We start from the raw sequence: 20,806 nt of genomic DNA, 5'->3' as shown, positions 1-20,806 counted from the left end.
GTACTGTTTTAAGTTGTACTGAACAGCTAGACTCCTGATATTTCGAGACTTGTATTCAGCGGTAATCATTAATACCATAGTGACTAAGTTGAGTCTCCTTTACATTAATGTGCTGTTGGAAGTTATCTATGTTTGATTATTAATAGTAACTACCAAGGGCCTAGTGATAGTTTAATTGTCTGTCACTGTTGAGATAGACAGAAGAGGTTTCTGATAATTCTGTAATCATTGTATCTTATGTGAAATTATAGAATATAGAACCAGTTTTTAACCATAATCAATTTGTCTGGATGTGATCATTTATTAAGTGTTTTCTTGTCTGGAGGGATACTGCTTTTTAGTAGTTTAATTAAAAAAGGGAATTATGTGGGATTACTAGTTAACACGCAACATAGTCCATACCCCATGTAGTTTTCTAAACATTCATCAAAAATAAGCGACAAGTTGTCTTCGATCTTAATTCTTCTTCCAGTTGAGTCCTCCGAGTAGGCCTATGTCTTTTTAATAGACTACGCCTGCTTCTCTATATAGTAGTATGTCAATATTTCACTTATACCTTATAATATGCGTAAATTACAGCCTAGCTGCTAGCTGGTATGATTTTCCAAACCAATCCGTCATAACCTTTTTGTCCTTATGATTGCCATTATAGTTAGTATATATTGATGCAACTTCCTTTTGAATATTTGTCATATGGATTTTTAAATAAATTTCTTACGTTTAGGGAAATAACTTTATTATGTTCTTGATGAAAAAAAAGATGACTTGTGTGAACTTTGAACTTTCATAAGATCGTAAGGCGCCTTCTTCCGCAGACACCCCAATATTTTATTTGCTGAACTTTGTAGCTCGCCATAAAGTTAAGGTTCGGGAACTCCAGTTTGATTGATTGTGTGGTTAGGAAAAATCATATGTTCCATCTTGAATCATGTCAAGTTAACTAGTATGCGATTGTATTGTTGTTCTTATTTCCCTCCGATTCCCCAATTTAATCTGATTAGTAATGTCATTTTGATGCGGAGTATTAGTATAGTAGGCCAGCAGTAATTGCTGGGGGGGGGGGGGGGGGACGACCCCGAACTCCAACTAATTTGTTGTCTCCATTTGTGATAAAGAATTAGATGTTGTTGCTTTTTCGCGATTTTATTTCTTCTTTAGTTTTGGTGTAACTGATTTTGTTTCTGCCGTCTCTTCCTAAGTCTTTTTCCAGCCCGAATCAAAGAATATATCTCAGGATTTCTTTCAATAAATGTGATACAGGAAGACAAACATTATGGCTTGTCCTAACTAAATTATATTCCAAAAGTGGCTAGATATTGGGGTGTTTCTTTCAGGTCGTATTCGCCTGTGATCCTAACAGTTTCCAAGGCTGTACCATATATCTGGCAGAAATAAATGTTTACATGTCATTTTCCCACTGAAGAATGGTCCTCGGGTATGTATACATGAATGCCATCAAGGTACCATTTGAAAAAAAAGTTCTAATAAGAACTTCATGGAAACACAAACAGTTGTCTTTATAGACAGGTTCCTTTAGTACTTGTTTCAATGAGAAACCATTTTCAAGGGAAACACAAAATGTGGTCTTTGAAGACAGGCGGTCACTACAGCAGGTTTGACTGTAGATCGATCAATACAGTCTTACAGCACATACAGCTTTGTCGCGATAACCCGGCGGGCATGTTTCTGGAATGCATTGTATAATGATATGACAAGTTGTAATGTTCTGCTTCGACATAAAGGTCCTTCACAGGTCTTGAATCTTGGTCCCATTATTTTCTGATTAGTTACTGTATCTCTCACTCTCTCCTTTCTGATTCATAGTCCAGTTATCCATCTTCCTGACACACTCATTCCTTGATGCATGCCCGTACACTGACCCCCTTTGAAAGGACTTAGGTACTCCAAAACAACTTTATTTTGCTTGTCAAATAACACTGGAAAATGTGTAAATGTGCTGCACACTTTTTAAGTTTCTTTTTGCTTGTCATATTTTGATAAAGCATTGTACCTCCTTCCTATTTTTTTTATACAAAATCCTGGATCTCGCACCCTTCATATCATCAAAATGGCAAGTATCAATTCTTAATTATTGTGTACTGTTAAGAAATACAACTGACACATTGTCTATCGATTTCACACATAAATCTTATTCACATAGGATTAGTAGCAATATACAGCAAAGAATAGTAAAACATGATGCACATTGGACAGACTTCACTACTTGTTTTGAAATCTACCACATGTTTTGTTATTTAGTGGCGTTCTTATGTAGCTACAGTGATCATTGACAGAGAGAAGTACATGTAGTTCAATGGTCAGCACTATCACACAGTTTATTTCACATACTTTACATAGCAAGTTAAAATTCCAGACCATATGGGTACACTATTTTGTATATAACCCAGCATTTATACAACACATGCTCCAGTGGCAATTGCTTAGATATGGTAATTCCTACAATTTTTTTTTCCTCCTTGCTTTTCTTTTCTTCCCAAGTGAATAGGGACATACTTATGTAATGTGTTATGCGCTATACAAGAATGGTTTATTATCATCATTATTATATCAATTATCAATATGATTATTGTATATTGTGTTTACAGTCCAGAGATTTATCCACTACAAAAGAACATTAATACAATAACGACAATATCATTATTATCACTAATCCTTTCTCTCTGGTGCAGTCACATCTCCCCCCCCCCCCTCTCTCTCTTTCTCTCTCTCTTTCTCTCTCTCTCTCTCTCTCCCCCTCTCTCTCTAACCCAAACATCAAAAGCTGTGAATGACAGAGTGACAAGTTGACAGAAGGTGGTCCTGTCAACTTAACATAATGTTGCTATACAGTACGTTTATCTACTGACATAAACTTGTAAAACAATCATAAGTTTTCCCTTTGGATAAAATTGTCAAGATGGAGGCTGCCTAATAAAATCATGAATAATGAAAAGCAAATTGGGAAAATTATGGTGGAATACAGTGATGGCTTTTCAATGTAATGTCCTATTATTATTGCGTGGTAGAACAGCACTAGTTTCCTCACATGGTTAAACATTCATTTACACACTTTTATTAAAGTTTTACTATTAAGAAAAGGATCACAAAGACTTCTAAAAATCAAACAATGGCAATTTCAATAGTCTTGAGTATCAGCATTTGAAAGTTTTCTATAGGTAATGTCAAAGGATATTGAATTGATTTCTTGAAAGTCTTTGTGATCCTGTTAATGGAATGTGATTAAAGTTTTAAATACCAACATTATCATATGAAAATGAAACTTTAGAAAGCCTTGGAAAGTATGTAAAACGTTGATTGCATTTTATGTCAAAATAGCATTGTTTTTGCTTTGTACATGTGACAACCACAGATACTCAGGGGGATCTTAATTTCATAAATTATTCATTTTGGTGAAGATTTCTTCCATCTGCTCTGTTTTAAATCTTTATAAGGAACATTGGATTGATTCAGTTCAACAATGTCCAGTATCAATAAATGAATATGAAAACTTCTATATTAATAAATACTGAGCTATACCTATGATTTCAGCAATCATTAAAAATTAAACAACACAAAAAAAGAAACATACACAAATGTGGTTGATTTCTTAAAATACAAGAATATAAATACATTATAGATATCATAACTCATTTGATGTAAAGCATTACTTCTATAAAAGGCGGTATGATAATTGCACCTTCAGCTTTGTTGGCTAGCATAAAAGTCATAATCTGGATTCAAAGAAATTAAAATTATAAACCAGAGTACATGTAAGTGGCTTCATACGGCTTAATACAATAGGTGCATACAGCCTCAACAGGAACAGATAGATCCTGTCATGAACGAATGAATGAATACATGCATCATTTGTATTATACAACGAAACTCCTAGATCCTTGTTATTTGTTGTAAAATGAATCCATTTCAAGATAGTTTTGTGTCAGAATTGCTGACAAATAAACCCCAAGTTTATCTCAGTAAGTGAATCACACATAACAGCGTTTGACCAATCATTTGATTGGGATCTAGAAGTGATCGAGTTGTATCATATCTAATGCTGAAAATTAGTAAGACACTGAGCTATGTCTTTGTAAAGTTATCTAATATGTGAATGAATGCATCAAAGTTTTGATAAATATGTCCATGTCTGTAGTATCTTCATTAAATAATCTGAATTAGTGAAGCTTTGAAGGCAGACATCTATTTCAATGCTCCTCCCCAAGAAGGGTGATCTGGAGAAGAAAAAAAGGAGGGTAGAATATACAGAAAAACATATCAATTACACTTCCTCAAAACTGAGTGATAAGAAAAGAATATGGTATAAGATAAAAAGGAAAGTGCAACACACACTGGGTTTAAGCTTTTCAGTGTTGAAAATCAGGGTGTCACAAAGGAAGTTAGCCCAAGGTCAAAGTGTGATTTTAGACCAAGGGTTGGGTTTTTACTGAATTAGTAAGAGATGTAAGAAAACAGTTTCTACGAAGAGAGACAATATACCATTCTCTTGCCTAAAATCCTTACATTAGAAAGAAATTACGATGTTAGTTTAGGTTCTTTGATCATGGCCAATTAATCTGTTTATGAAGTTCTACATTTTTAGAAAACTTATCCATCTTCTCCTCACTTTAAATTTATCCTTGACTGGAGGTAGCAATGAGATGAGAGTGTATCATTAAAGATACAGTATTAGGAATAGTATACTATACCTGTTTCATAAATTGCGCTGAATTAAGCACTTCACTGCAGCCATACGTTATCTTCTTGCCTCCACTACCAGTGTTGGATTTACTCTTTATAAACACACACAAAAATAAATATTTGATTATACATGTATCTGTTAAATAAATGCACAAATATTCTACTGTGAGGAACAAACACAGACTAAGCTTTTACCTGTACCTGATTTTGGAAATACCATCATCAAAATTTGATAACTAATATGCATGTTAAAATCAATGATACCCCAGAGTATATCTAACATAAGTTTGGCTAGCCCTAAGCACCAGGATGTTATCCTGGTGCTTAGGTAACTTTGGTGATATTCATCCATAGTCAAGGACTACAAGATGGCATACTGCCCTCTTAAGTCTATATTCATCAGAGGGAGAGCGATCACTTTATATATGTGAGAGAATAATCAAGCTATGATCTATCAACAGTCAGTTGAAAGATTTGGGGTTGCTATTTGGGGGATATTTTTTCTTCAACTTATCAAAATTGTTTCTCTACAGTGTGAGTAAAAAAAAAGTTTACACCTAGAAAGTTGCTAATTATTTTTAAAATCATCTATGAGCAGTAAATTATTATACATCTTATGAAAGAGTGTTTTATCCCAAATCATTTGGTTTCATTTTTGTGTGGTATGTGTTCACGCTTGAATGAACAGGAGGCATTGTTTGCGAGAGTGCAAAAATCGACTTGCGCCAAAGTTGCTTATCTGATGTTTAAATAAGACAATTTGGATTTGGGTATTAAATCGGTTTTTGCCGATCTAAATAACATCCCTAACCAAATTAATCATGCCACACATATCAATGAACATTTGTGGGCGTGTGTGTGTGTGCATGTGTGACTTTGCCTCTGCAAAAAGCATATGCATTTGCATTTCATTTGATACATTCAATTCATTCTTATTCCGCTAATCCCAACATAATACATGCTGTGGGCACATTGCTTTGGTGCAAGTCAATTTTTGCACTCAATTCAATTTTTTCAATTCAATTCATCTTTATTCAACGATATAAAAGAAAATAGTACAATGCAATAAAACATATTGACATAATCATATACATGTGTAAAATTAACATATCGTTAGGGGCAGCCAAAAAAGATCAGGATCTTGTGGACTGGTGCCCCTTTGACAAAATTAACAAATTATAAGTAAAACATTAATAATAATCACAAGCAGACACATCCAACACACACACACAAACACACACACTCACCCAAGAGAAGGGAAGGAGAAAGAGAGATTACATGTACAGTGTACATATATGAGGTAAACTTATGAAAAAGATATATGGAAATCAAGAAGTATATTTATGAATAAAGTGACTTTTAAGTAAGGCTTTGAAGGAGGAGGCTGTTGAACATGGACGAATGATTGTATTTAAATTATTAAAAATCTTCGGTCCTACATGTTTAAAAGAATTATACATTTGCTTATTAGAAGTTAATGGAAGGTGAAATTGGGAAGCTGAACGTGTGTAATATTGATGAAAATCATTATTAAAGTTAAACAAATTAATTATATTGGCTGGGGCCATTTTATGCTTGACATAATACATCAGTACTGCGACTTTAAATTCATATATATGATAAATATTAAGTGTTTTTAATTAAAAAAAGAGGGGGCGAGATGGCGCTAAATAAGGTGACTTTGTACAAATGCGTAAGGCTTTTTTCTGCAGTTTATGAAATGGTTCTAATTTGCTTTTCCCAACGTTGGCCCAGGTAATGTTACAATAATGGATAAAAGGAAGTATAAGTGAATTATATAGCATTAATAAATGTTTTTTGGGTAAAATAGAACGCAATTTACAAATAATTCCGATATTTTTAGATATCTTTTTTAGTATGTACATACGATGGTTTTGAAAAGTAAGTTGATTGTCCAATAAAACTCCAAGAAATTTCACGGAGTCAGAAACATTCAAGTATATATCATTAATTTTCACTTTGATTGTATGAGGAGGAAACTTAATATTAGGTTTAGAGAAATACAAAATACATGTTTTGTCATGATTAATTACTAACTTATTGGAATCAAACCAGTCAACTATTTTGCCTAACTCTTCGTTAGTCTTATGTAGGAGCGTATTAAAGTCTTTATGTGAGGAAATGATATTGGTATCATCAGCAAATAAAACAAAATGAAAAAATGAAGTAACATTACACAAATCATTAATGTACAGCAAAAATAACAAGGGACCGAGTATGGATCCCTGCGGAATTCCGCATTCAACCTTGGAAAGAGATGAATCAAAATTATTATACCTTGTATATTGGGACCTATTCTGTAAATAACTATCAAACCAGTCTAAGGCGACACCACGAATGCCAAAATACGGTAACTTATACAAAAGAATATTATGGTCAATCAGATCGAATGCCTTTGATAGGTCAAGGAAAATGCCAAGTGAATGAAAATTATTATGAATATTATTTAATAGTACATCATGTAGATCAATCAGTGCATGTTCACAAGAATGATTTGATCTGAAACCATATTGGGCATTAGTTAATAAAGTGTTCTTATTTATATAATTAGCTATACGGTTATACATGATTTTCTCTAAGATCTTTGAGAAGCAGGGTAATAAGGTAATGGGTCTATAGTTAGAAAATAAATGTCTATCACCTTTTTTATACACTGGAACTATTCTACCAATTTTCATTTTATTTGGGACAGAGCCCGTGCACATAGATAAATTAACAATATGAACCAAGGGAACAGCAATTGAATGAATGACTTTCTTAATAAGATGCATGTTAATGTCATCAAACCCTGCACTCTTAGAATTTTTCATTTTTTTAACAACATTAATTATTTCTGTTTCACATGTTGGGTACAAATAAATCGATTTATTACAAGAATGGCTAAGATAAGAACTAAAGTGAGTTTTCGGTGATTGATTTAACTTAGATTGAGCAAGAGAAGCAATGTTTGAAAAATAATTATTGAATTCTTCAGCAATATCATCATTTTCTATTTTAACATCATTTTTCATAAAAAAAGTTGGGAGTTTATCTTGCTTACTTTTCCCAATTAGCTCATTAATAATTTGCCAAACTTTTGAAAGATTATTTTTATTAACTTGTAGTAAGTCATAATAGTATTTTTCACGAGCAGTTTTCAACTCACGATTCAATATATTTCGGTACCTTTTAAATTTATTATGAGATGTATCATTGCGTGTTTTACAAAATTCTTTATAAAGCCTGTTTTTTTTATTGATACATCTTAATAAAGAAAAAGTAATCCATGATTTTCTTGGTGAAGAATTCTTTTTATGATTACCTTTCGAGCATTTATTACTAACAACATCATTAAACTTATTAAAAAAACAATCATATGCGAGTTCAACATTATCAAACTGGAAAATATCAGACCAATCAAGATTAACTAATTCTTTTCCTATGGAATCAATAGTAGTAGAGTTACATGTAAGACATCTTCTAGATTTATTAGCATTAGTATTTTCTTTGAGATTATTTTGAGTAATAGAAAAAATTGGCAAGTGGTCTGTTATATCGTTATAAAATATACCAGAACTTATATCTTTACTGCAGACATTCGTAAATATATTATCTATAAGTGTTGTCGATGATTTACAAATACGTGTAGGCTTATCGATCAATGGACGATATGATTTATTATACAAAATATTTACAAAGTCATTGACATGATTTACAGTAGAACAATGCAGCAAGTTAATATTAAAGTCACCCATAATGTAGACATCTTTATTTTCTTTTTCTAGTTTCTGTAAACAAGCATCAATTTCACAATTAAATTCTTCAACATTAGTATGGGGATCTCTATATACAACAGCAATGATAATATTTCTTTTGTTTTGCACATAAATTTCAAGAAAGAGTGATTCACAAATCGCATTTAACAAACATAAATCCTGTCTTACAACCACGTTCAGAGAATTTTGCACAAGCATTGCAACACCACCGCCTCTACATTTTTCCCTATCATTATGAAAACTAGATGGAACTTCGACTGCGCGCAGTCGAAATGATGCCTCCGTCATTTTACCGCAATTTACAAACCAAAACAGAAGAAATTTTTCAAATTCAAGTTCAATTGTAATCCATTAACAGGTTCTCAGAATATTGTGATTACAAGCAATTTCTTATATACATATATGACCCTTTGATCTTTGACCTCATGACCCTAACATCTACTCAGTTCATTGGCTCTGCAAGATGTCCCAAGTTAAATGGTAATCCATCTGTCAGTTCTAATGAGAATGTGTTCACAAGCTATTTTTGCATACATAATGAGCCCATGACCTTTGACCTTTGACCTCATGACCAAAGAATCTACTCAGTTCATTGGCTCTGCAAGATGCGTACATGATCTAAGTTTGGCAGGAATCCATCAATCTGTTCTAATGATAATGCGATCACAAGCTATTTTTGCATACATAATGAGCCACATGACCTTTGACCTTGACCTCATGACCCCAAAATCTAATCAGTTCATCGGCTTCGCAAGTAACATACATGACCTAAGTTTGGCAGGAATCCTTCAATCGGTTCTTGAGATAACGCGATCACAAGCAATTTTTGCATACATAATGAGCCCTGGGACCTTTGACCTTTGACCTCGTGACCCCAAAATCTATTCAGTTCATCGGCTCTGCAAGATACATATATGATTAAAGTTTGGCAGGAATCCATCAATCGGTTCTTTGGATAACGCGATCACGAGCTGTTTTTGCATACATAATGAGCCCTGTGACCTTTGACCTTTGACCTCGTGACCCCAAAATCTAATCAGTTCATCGGCTCTGCAAGATACATACATGACCAAAGTTTGGCAGGAATCCATCAATCGGTTCTTTGGATAACGCGATCACAAGCTGTTTTTGCATACATAATGAGCCCTGTGACCTTTGACCTTTGACCTCGTGACCCCAAAATCTAATCAGTTCATCGGCTCTGCAAGATACATACATGACCAAAGTTTGGCAGGAATCCATCAATCGGTTCTTCAGATAACGCGATCACGAGAACGGGACGTACGGACGGACGGACGTACGGGACGTACGGGACGTACGGACGTACGGACGGACGGACGGACAACCAGAAAACATAATGCCTCCGGCTACTTCGTAACGGAGGCATAAAAAGTATACCCACTGAGATTGAATAATGAAACTGGAGTATTGTTGTGGATCCATGTTTCACTAAATCCATATACAGAGAATGTTTGGTCTAATTGGCAAATAAAATCATGTAAAGAATCAAAGTTCTTATACAAACTACGCGAATTAAAATGAAGCAAATTAAACATATCGCCATGTTGAAACTCAGAGTTTGCATTAAAATCATTTGGCAACCAGTATTTATTACAAATATCAAACAGATTAGAGTTCCTGTCGGGATCAATATCATTAATAATATCATCACTGTCATCGAAAACAAGATCATCATGGGATATTTGGTTAGGTAAGTTACGGTAGTCAACAGGGTTAGTAGTAAATGTATTGAACAGATTGTTAAGGTCTAAGTTAGAAAGAGAGGAGAAGGGAAATGGGAAATCACACATCATCAACAATCACACACTATCAACAGTCACACAAGAGAATTTACTTACAACTACAGTTAAGATTACAATACAGTATTATTTGAAATAAAATATGAAAAAAAAAAGATACAAAATCAATTTGAAATTAAGTGCACATGCAAAGCCTGCAGAAATTATTTTGCTATCTGTTCATTTGATTTCATAGTCCAATTATAGCTCGCGTTCAAAAGTTATTCTGTTCAGATTACAGAATATGAATAGTCACTGTCTAGCTAACACTTGTCGCTTGCACTTGAAACTTGTCTCGTGCCTAGAGTTTTGTGAGATCACTTTCAGACCTTATACGTTTCTTTTCTGTTCTGCCACCGGGTTTCTTTACGAGGACGATGACCCTTCCGTCAATGGACCACGCAGCCTCCAGATGCTGAATTGCTTCAACTGCTTTTTTGGCATGGTCAAGTAATGCCCGGTTCTGTGAGGTGAGATCTTCATCAATCCCCATTCGTGATCCCTTGAGTTTTCTGCGACTCTTTATTACATCTTGTCTCACATCATATTGAGTAAACTTCACTATAATAGCCCTCGGGCCAACCTGCCTACCCCTAGATGGTGGACCCACTCTATGTGATCTATCTATTGCAGTTGGCCCAAGGTTAATGCCAAGTTTGGATTGTGCTACATCTCTTATCTTTTGATTTGTGACTTCACCTTCAGATTCTTGGATCCCAAAAAATCGCAAACAATTCCTCCTTTGGTATTGTTCAGCATCATTTGCCTTCTCCTGAAGATTGACGATTGCAGAGTGGTCTGTTCGCTGTTGTTCACTCAAGTTGGTGATGACCTTTTCCTTAGCTTTGAGATCATTCTCGAGTTGAAGAATTTGCCCTTCCGCTGTTTCTAGCTGAACACGCAGATCATAGAGTTCTTTGCTTATGGCATCAGTGATTGTTGATTTAAGTAGATCGGCAAATTTGGCGCTGTTGAAAAAGGATCTTACTTCAGCTGCGATCGTGTCGGTTACAGGTTCATTGCGGGGGGTTGGCTGCTCTGTAGGATGCAGCATTGCAGAAGGTGTGTTGTCATCCATGTCTTTATGTTTGCTTTTGGATGTTGCACTAGCAAGCATATTCTCCCCAGTGGGTGAGTGCGGCCCTGCAGCAGGTAAGAGCTGATCTTCATGTATGCCAGAGGTTGATGAGGGGGTAAGTACATCCTTTGAGACATTCCGGATGGATTTTGGAGTTTTAGTGCTAGATTCTGTTTTCTTTCCTTTTCTCTCTCCTATCTTTGGTGAAAATTTGTTGGCTGGGGAACCTACATTCCCATGATTTCTCCTTGACCGCCTGGACACTTGGTTTTCCTCTTGGATATCAGGCATGATGAGAGTTGAGATTGCTCTACTTCTAAATGTATGTCACACTGCAATATATGGTCTAGTAGTACATGTAATAACTTACAAGGCAGCTAGTTAGCTGTACATGTCCAAGTTCTAACAAAAAATAATGTGTATGGGACCGTGCTCAAATCATCCAGTATCTTTGTAAGATGTGTCACAAATTCTCCTTCCAAGAAAGCAAAGTGACTATCACAAGGTTTCAGAATAACTGTATGCCACAGGTATTGATATTTCCATTAGAATATATAGTCTATGATATTACTAACTTACAATGTCAAACTGGCTCTCTTGTTGTCTATGATAAAACTCCAGCAAAAAATAACACATATGGGACCATGCTCAAAGTTCATCCAGTTCCATTACAAAATGAATCACAAATTCTCCATCAAAAGTTGACTTCACATGTGCACAGAAATGTTAAGAAATGACTTCTAGTAGTTCTCACATGATAGCAGATGATGTCAAGATGAGATTATGATAAAAAAAATACAGTCCAAAAGTAGGAATTTGTGGTCCGAATGCAAACAATGCCAGTTGTTTATCCAAGCGAGAACACATACCACACAAAAATGATACCAAATGATTCGGGATAAAACACTCTTTCATAAGATGTACAATAATTTACTGTACATAGATGATTTTTAAAATAATTAGCAATTTTCTCGGTGTAAACTTTTTTTTGACTCACACGGTACATCAGTTCTGTAAATGTCAGATATATCAATGTGTCGAACTGGATGGAAAGAGCTCTAAGTCTTACCTTGACATAGTCTAGTAGATTCTGGTATTCAATATAGTTTCCTCCTCCGACTACAAACACAATGGCTTCTTGGTATGGTGTCTTGGTCCGAGGGATAGAAGAAGAACTGAAGCAAGAAATTGTCAAATCAATAACACTGTATTATTTATAGAATAAAGCTAAAGTTTATTCACATCAAGTGAGCCTAAAATAAATACATATATATCATACATCATATCCACTAGCATAAATTAACTACTATCATACAAACAAGATAACAGCAAGGATTTGAGTTGGCTCAGTCAGTCGAGTGTCTGCCTGTCAAACCAAGGATGATGAGTTTGAATCCAACCCAGGTGGATGTCTTCTTTGTGTGTTAATGTGCCCCTCTTGTTAAACAGACACAGGCTAGGTGACGGTGGAAAACATTGTGTCCGTCAAATGAGATATCAAATGGAGGCCCTGAGTGAAGGAAAGTTGCCATCTTTGCATGTTAAGAACCTATAGCACTCTGGAAAGGGGAGACCGCAGTGTAGTGGTTCACAAGCTCATCCCAATCAGTAACATCAGCAGAATCCCAAGGGTTACAATGATTCAGTTTACACATATCCCCTACCTGGACATTTGACTTCTAAATACTTAGCAATTACACTGAATACAATTTGTCCCTGCTATAACAGGGTTAAATACAAAGTTTTGGTATGGGGTCATGAATTTGGTTCAAATTAACATATCGGAAGCATATGCGTTCCTACAATATTCATTGGTCGTTGTCGCCGTTGAAATCGAGTCTAAAGTTATGAATTTATAAGTAATAAACTCTTTATGTTGTATAGCTCCCTCTCAAGGTCAAGATATTAATTTAGCTATGAAACAATGTTACTCGACTAAAATCGACCATCTCTATTCCCGTTTGGAAATTATATATCACAACTACATATTCTGAGATTTCCATGGTCGCAGCTACCTTTGTACGGCCATAGGCGCTATTTGAAATTTATCAAAATTTACCGGGAGCACCGGTAAATTTTTATATTTAATTTTTCTCAAAAACAGAAGTGTTTTAGGGGCTATTTTTTTTAGTGCTTATACTACATCCACAGGGGCATCCAAATATATCACAATTGTAAAGATTCACTATCCACCCAATTTACAAAATTTCCAAAAACTTTGTATTACCTTTAACCTTTTCAGCCCAATGCTGATGTTCTCCACTATCCCACTTATTGCGAATCATACAACAACAATGTACTTAAATAAGACTATGGATTATGAACATATTTACATTAGGGAAAAGACAGAAAAATGAATCTCTGGTAGTGTAGTACACCTCATATTTAACAAGACAGGAAGAACATTTCATATCAAGGAGTGTGTAGTGAAGTCAATACTGTTATTTTGATGAGCTAATCACGTATACATATTATACATACCTGTCAGTCATTCTAAGGAGCTTAGGATCAAAATATCTGTAGTCATCTGTTTCCTGAAAACAAATTAAACAGAATATATACAAACATGATCGATACAGGTTCGTCTAAAAGAATAAACAACAGCAAAGAAAGAAAGAAAGAAAGAAACATCGTCCCCATAAGGCTATAAAACTTACTAAAATGTATTCTGCCTTAGGCTCCTACTACATCTGATATCAGCTGCCAAGTGACATACAATTGATTGACTACATAAATAAAAATATATCCACATTTTAGGCTCACATCAAAAAGTTGTTGTTGCTTTTCTTTTATTGCTTTTGTTTATTCTTTATATTCCTGAACGTGATCAATAAAATTTATCCTTGAATATTTAATGACATTGCCTAAATTATTTCGATAACTACTTATCCACATCTGAGGTACATTTATCTAATTCTTATATCATGTTGCTGTGAGATATTACCATTGTTATTTTGTTATACTGCTTTTGTATATAAATGTAATAATCTGATTACTTTGTAAGCAGACAATGTCAGCCTCGAGCTGCATGTCATGTTTTTATTTTTTTTTAATAATAAACCAATTCAATTATTGCCAATAATTAGTACAATACTACAAAAAAAAATACATACAAAAAATCATCTAAAAGAAAAAGGAGAACATGTGAGAAACTGTTTCAATTTGGTTCCGAAAGCCAAAATCTCTTGTGTTGAATCATAGAGGTAGAACACTTGGAAATAATGAACTTGCCAATTTGTAATGAATATGCATACCTCACTTTGGATAATTCCCAAATGAAGATATACTTACTGTGTTTGATTTCAGCTCCATTAGGGAATCCACAACTCTTGTTACGGGCAGGTTCTACGTCAACAACAAACAAAAATTCCTATTCATTCTTAAATAATAGTACAATTAACTGATCATAGCAAAACAATATCCATTTCAGTTAGCCATAAAATATAAGAGCATTTGATTAATAATAATGCCAATTTCAAAACAAAACCAGCAACCAACACAAAAATACTGTTGGTCTTTGACATACTTATATTTAATCATCTATCCAAACTGATAATATCAGAAGTGATATGTTCTTACATGTTTCTTGACAACAAAGTTCTTGACACCTTCCATGACAAAGTTAGATCCTGTGCTCATGAGTTTGGAAAACATTCCAACTGTCTTTGTACCTCCACCTCCATACTGGCTAGGTGGTGCAGCCATCTTGCTAAAAGCTCTGCAAGTAAGATATAGATGATAGATTAGCCCAGACGCGTACGCCGGATTTTTTCAAGGGGGGTTGAGGGGGGTTTACACACAGAAAAATACCAAAGGGGGGGGGGGTTTAACCCCCAACCCCCCCCCCCCCCCCCTGTGTACGCGCCTGGATTAGCCTGAATTTATGAAAAATTATCACTGATATTATGAGAATATTATCACTGATATTTGCCTGAATTTATGAGAACACTATCACTGTCTTAAAATTTTTACTGAATAAGCAACGCAACCATTTTGCTGAAAGCTCTTGCATTAAAAGATGAAGTATCCTTTTTTCAAAATGGCTTGATAAAACCAGATAATTGAGGTATGACTTTGTAAGCTACACAGCGTATATGTCATTAATCAATACATAAAATTGTCTTCCAAACTGCATTGCAGAAGAAGAATACCTGCATGTTTTGATACAGAACTTTACAATCAGGACAATTAGTGATAAGGCATTTCAGCTTATATAATATCTGCCCCATTGATATATTTCAATGCGACATTTTGAAATGAAATTATAAAATGAAAATCCTTAAAAAGCACTTGGATTCAGTCAGAAATAAGAAATAAAATAAACAGAATTCACTGGATCCATGAAGCCCCTATTATATCTATCAAGCAGTACTGAAATGTAATCCATTGCCAATGTGATTATTATCATTTCCCAAAATGATATGACAGATTGTAAATGACTTGCAAACATAATTATACAAATGCATTTCATAATAAGAAATTTAACAGAGTATACACTATGATTTTATATCTGTAATTACATTTCTTCAAAACTATATTTTGGCATAACACATAAATTTCTTAGCATTACTCCATGTATTTTGATGAATGTTGCAACTATTGTAACCCTGATATGCACTGTAAATCTAGATACCCTTCTAACTTGAAACTTTTTTCAAACTGTAAACAACATCGCTATTCAAGTATAGCAGATATCAAGTGTTTTTACAGTAAATACTAGAATGTGAGAACAATGATAAATTAGACTAAGAATGCATGGACTTACTTCCATCTCTTGATATAATCTAATGGAGCTAGGTTACAACCAGCTGCTTCTAATGCTGTTCGGTACTGCTCAACCTCAGACTGTCAAAACGAATGCATTTGAACGACAATAAATGGACCAGGAAGCAATTAAGATTATTCATATTTGTATCGAATGCTGGCATTAAAATCAATAAACACTACATCCAATAAAATCACATGTAATTAAGATTGCTTACATCTGGTACTGATGGAGAATCATTGAATACAAGATATAAATGAATTTAAATATAATTCTGATTGCTTACATCTGGTACTGATGGAGAATCATTGAATACAAGATATAAATAAATCAAATCTAATTCTGATTGCTTAAGGCCCAGTCACACAGAGGGGACGCATGGGGGACGCACGGCCAGCGCATTGGAAATTTGCAATTTGGGCCAGTGCTTTGTCGTTCGATAGGCGTGCGTCATCATTCGTTACTCTTTCGTCGAGCGTGCTGGACCAATGCTGGACCAATGCTATGCATTCGTCGTCATTCGCTGTGTGCTTCAGGTTTTTTTTAGCATGCTCAAAAGTGTGCGCGGAGCTCGACGAATGAATGTACACGCCAAAGGCACGCTAGACATACGCGGAGCACACGCCCTGTATACGCCCAGCGCACTAGCTACAGGCTGTGCATTTTTTGTCAGCTCGCTAGCTTTTCCAAAATCATGACAAAAGTTAGGCACACAGCCTTTTCCGATTTCCAATGCGTGGGCCGTGCGTCGTAGAACGCGGTGCATGCGTGGACCATTCGTCCAGCGCGCTAGCAACACGCTGTGCATTCGTGGAAGTTGTCATCATGTGCGCTCTGTGTATGGTCTGTATGCGCATTGTATGCGCCCTGTATGCGCTCAGCGCGCTAGCAACACGCTATGCATGTGGTGTCAGCTCGCTGTAGCTTCGACAAAAGTTGGGCGCACGACAACGCACTGGCCAAAATTGTAAATTTCCCATGCGCTGGCCATGCGTTCCCCATGCGTCCTCTCTGTGTGACCGGGCCTTTACATCTGGTACTGATAGAGAATCATTGAATACAAGATATAAATGAAATCAAATATAATTATGATTGCTTACATCTGGTACTGATGGAGAATCATTGAATACAAGATATAAATGAAATCAAATATAATTCTGATTGCTTACATCTGGTACTGATGGAGAGTCATTAAATACAAGATATAAATGAAATCAAATATAATTCTGATTGCTTACATCTGGTAGTGATGGAGAATCATTGAATGCAAGATATAAATGAAATCAAATATAATTCTGGTTGCTTACATCTGGTACTGATGGAGAATCATTGAATGCAAGATATAAATGAAATCAAATATAATTCTGGTTGCTTACATCTGGTACTGATGGAGAGCACATGTAGAAGATGATGAAGAGTCTCATCTTATCTTCTGGTAAGCCAGCATCAGGATCTGAGATCACATCCATCAAAGATTTATCTAATGTCTGTTTACTCATCAATTTCTCTTCAAGTTCAAAGTATACATCCAACTTCCTTGCCTTCAAGATAAAATAATAATGTGGAGAAGAAAAAAAAATCATCACAAATAACTGTATTTTTAATCAGGTATCATAATTAGGTGATACGTTTGGTACGTAGAAGTATCACCTTTTTATTTTGTAAAGATTTTTTTAATTATTTGTTATTCATTCATTATTCTTCCATGAACTTGTTTGCAGGATATCTCAGGACTGGTTGATTGTAGATCTTAGAACAACTTAGAACTGCATGACTTTTCAGCTACGCCAGGGCATCGTGACGTCATCATGTAAAATGTCAAGAATGGACGTATATCAGCCATGAGATATCAATTTCAATTCAAATTTGGCATCAGTCATGCTCAGGTCATGGGTCAGAATTTTAGCCCACGCACATGCCCCTGCCCCTTCAAACGGGCGCGTCAACAAAAAAAAGTGCTCAAAACCCGATCCCAAGTTATTTTCTATACGTTTCAGACAATTTTAAGCGCTTCAAATATTTCTGGCCGTGCAGGTCGGAGAGGGCGTATTTGCACGCATAAAATAAAAATCATGCCATGTTTTATTGGCCATAACTTCTTTAAATGTATGGATAACCCCAATTTGTTTTTACATTTTACAATTTGTTTTACAATTTGTTTTCCTACATATTTTTGGCTAATCAGATTTTCTGATGTCATCATATTGCATGTTAAAGTTTAAAATTTTGATTTTAATCGATTTTAATCAATTTCGTAATCAATGAGAATGTACTCTCAACCATATCTCTATCATTTCAAATCAATTTTCTTCTGAATTTTAATATGTTGTAGCTGATGTTAGCTCTAAATCACAAGTATCATTTATTTTCCATCTTGATCAGGGGATCATGAAGAAATGTTTGGTCAAAGACAATGAGTCCAAATCAAACTTCAGATTTTACATGCACATGATGACGAGCTAAAATGATCGCGGTAGAATTTAAATGTCCTGTGGAAGTGAGCCCTCTCGTGTTTTGATGGGTGACATGGCAAATTGCACCAAGTGCACGAGCGCCAATTGAAGCATACACAATTGGATCAAGATTTATGTTTAGTTCCAAAGAGCGCTAAGTTTACCATGTGTTTATGGTGGGTGTAATTTTCTTTAGGGTAAATCCATTTTATTAATTTACCTTGAATTGGAACCCTCCCATTGTGGACTATCTGACAATGAAACTTGACATATAGCTGGAACTTGACGGGTGGAGCATTTTATGAAATAAGATAAAATTGTGAAAATGCATTCTTCATTAATTTAATTAGGGTCAATGACAATGGTGTAGTGTGTGTAACTGCTTATTGTACAGGGTCAATGGTCATAATGTCTCAATCTTTATTCCATAGATCCACAATGATCAATGCTTCAAAGTTTAAACTTGACATTTGGATAGACCATAATGGGAGGAGCATTTTTATTAAATAAGATAAAACCGTGAAAATGCATTTTTTACATTATGTAAATAAGAATACCGGTACATATCACTTAATTTATTAAGTAACAAATTCAAGTTTAGTTTTTTCTTCTTTTCTTATGCAATTTTCATAAATGCAAATAAATTGAAGTAAAACTAGATGGAATTTTGACTGCGCGCAGTCGAAAATGATGCCTCCGCCATAGAGCAATTTAAACAAGTTTGGAGTTTAAATCTCCAGTGGTTCTTGAGATATCATGATAACAATCTCAATGTATGGAATTTCATAAGTTGACCTCTGTGACCCTTGACCTTTGACCTACGTGCTCCAAAATCTAATCAGATTGTCTTCCTATGGTGATACACACTATCATTAAGTTTGAAGTTTAAATCTCCAGTGGTTCTTGAGATATTATGATATGGTGATACATACTATCATTAAGTTTGAAGTGAAAATTCTCCAGTGGTTCTTGAGATATCGCGATAACGATCTCAATGTATGGAATTTCATAAGTTGACCTCTGTGACCCTTGACCTTTGACCTACGTGCTCCAAAATCTAATCAGATTGTCTTCCTATGGTGATACACACTATCATTAAGTTTGAAGTTTAAATCTCCAGTGGTTCTTGAGATATTATGATAACAATCTCAATGTATGGAATTTCATAAGTTGACCTCTGTGACCCTTGACCTTTGACCTACGTGCTCCAAAATCTAATCAGATCGTCTTCCTATGGTGATACATACTATCCTTAAGTTTGAAGTTTTTACATCTCCAGTGGTTCTTGAGATATCATGATAACAATCTCAATGTATGGAATTTCATAAGTTGACCTCTATGACCCTTGACCTTTGACCTACGTGCTCCAAAATGTACTCAGATTGTTTTCCTATAGTGATACACACTATCACTAAGTTTGAAGTTTAAATCTCCAATGGTTCTTGAGATATCATGATAACAATCTCAATGTATGGAATTTCATAAGTTGACCTCTATGACCTGTGACCTTTGACCTACGTACTCCAAAATCTAATCAGATCGTCTTCCTATGGTGATACATACTTTCCTTAAGTTTGAAGTTTAAATCTCAAATGGTTCTTGAGATTTCGCGCTAACAAACTCAATACAAGGAATTTCATAAGTTGACCTCTGTGACCTGTGACCTTTGACCTACGTACTCCAAAATCTAATCAGATCGTCTTCCTATGGTGAGTCTTAAGTTTAAATCTTAAATGGTTCTTGAGATATTGTGATAACGGTCAAACGGGACGGACGTACGGACGTACGGACGGACAACCCGAAAACATGATGCCTCCGGCACCACCTTCGGTGGCGGAGGCATAAAAATATAGGTAGAATGCACTTATAATGTACGATAACTAATTCAATTTGAGTGCAAATAATATCTTAAAATGTCAAAGATAGAGATGTCACAGTGCAGTTGATTTTATTTGTGGTTTTAAAGATTATATCACAGAAGAGAAGACCCCCCCCCACACACACACACACACACACACATCACACATATATATGGCCTAAATACAAGGTCTACCTCTAATCCTAACTATCACTATGTCAATTGATCCCATTACTAAAGTTAAAGTTTAAATATGTAATCATTCATACCTTTATATGATCAAGGAGAGCAGTAGCAATGTTCATATGCATGTCAATGTGTCTTTTCTTCTCAAGCAATTCTGGAAGAGAGCTGGAAAAAAAAATCAACAAAGACAGTT

At 35.1% G+C, this 20,806-nt stretch overlaps 1 protein-coding gene across 1 annotated transcript in view; it reads right to left on the bottom strand.

The window, feature by feature from the left end:
- Positions 1 to 3,300: 3,300 nt before the first annotated feature.
- LOC586005 (sec1 family domain-containing protein 1) overlaps positions 3,301 to 20,806 on the bottom strand; it is a 43,916-nt gene continuing 26,410 nt past the window's right edge. The window contains exons 13-21 of the mRNA XM_785805.5: positions 20,697 to 20,778; positions 17,493 to 17,657; positions 16,117 to 16,196; positions 14,931 to 15,069; positions 14,643 to 14,696; positions 13,833 to 13,885; positions 12,421 to 12,526; positions 4,707 to 4,790; positions 3,301 to 4,232 (exon numbers count right to left, since the gene is read on the bottom strand). Of these exons, the coding sequence (XP_790898.3) occupies positions 4,206 to 4,232; positions 4,707 to 4,790; positions 12,421 to 12,526; positions 13,833 to 13,885; positions 14,643 to 14,696; positions 14,931 to 15,069; positions 16,117 to 16,196; positions 17,493 to 17,657; positions 20,697 to 20,778 (790 nt within the window). The 3' untranslated portion in view covers positions 3,301 to 4,205. The remainder of the gene's footprint in view (positions 4,233 to 4,706; positions 4,791 to 12,420; positions 12,527 to 13,832; positions 13,886 to 14,642; positions 14,697 to 14,930; positions 15,070 to 16,116; positions 16,197 to 17,492; positions 17,658 to 20,696; positions 20,779 to 20,806) is intronic.

This window comes from Strongylocentrotus purpuratus, unplaced genomic scaffold (genome assembly GCF_000002235.5).
Source record: "Strongylocentrotus purpuratus isolate Spur 01 unplaced genomic scaffold, Spur_5.0 spur5_scaffold_5, whole genome shotgun sequence".
NCBI lineage: Eukaryota > Metazoa > Echinodermata > Echinoidea > Camarodonta > Strongylocentrotidae > Strongylocentrotus > Strongylocentrotus purpuratus.
Note: the sequence above shows the minus strand (reverse complement) of the source record. Positions and strands in the feature narration are given on the sequence as shown.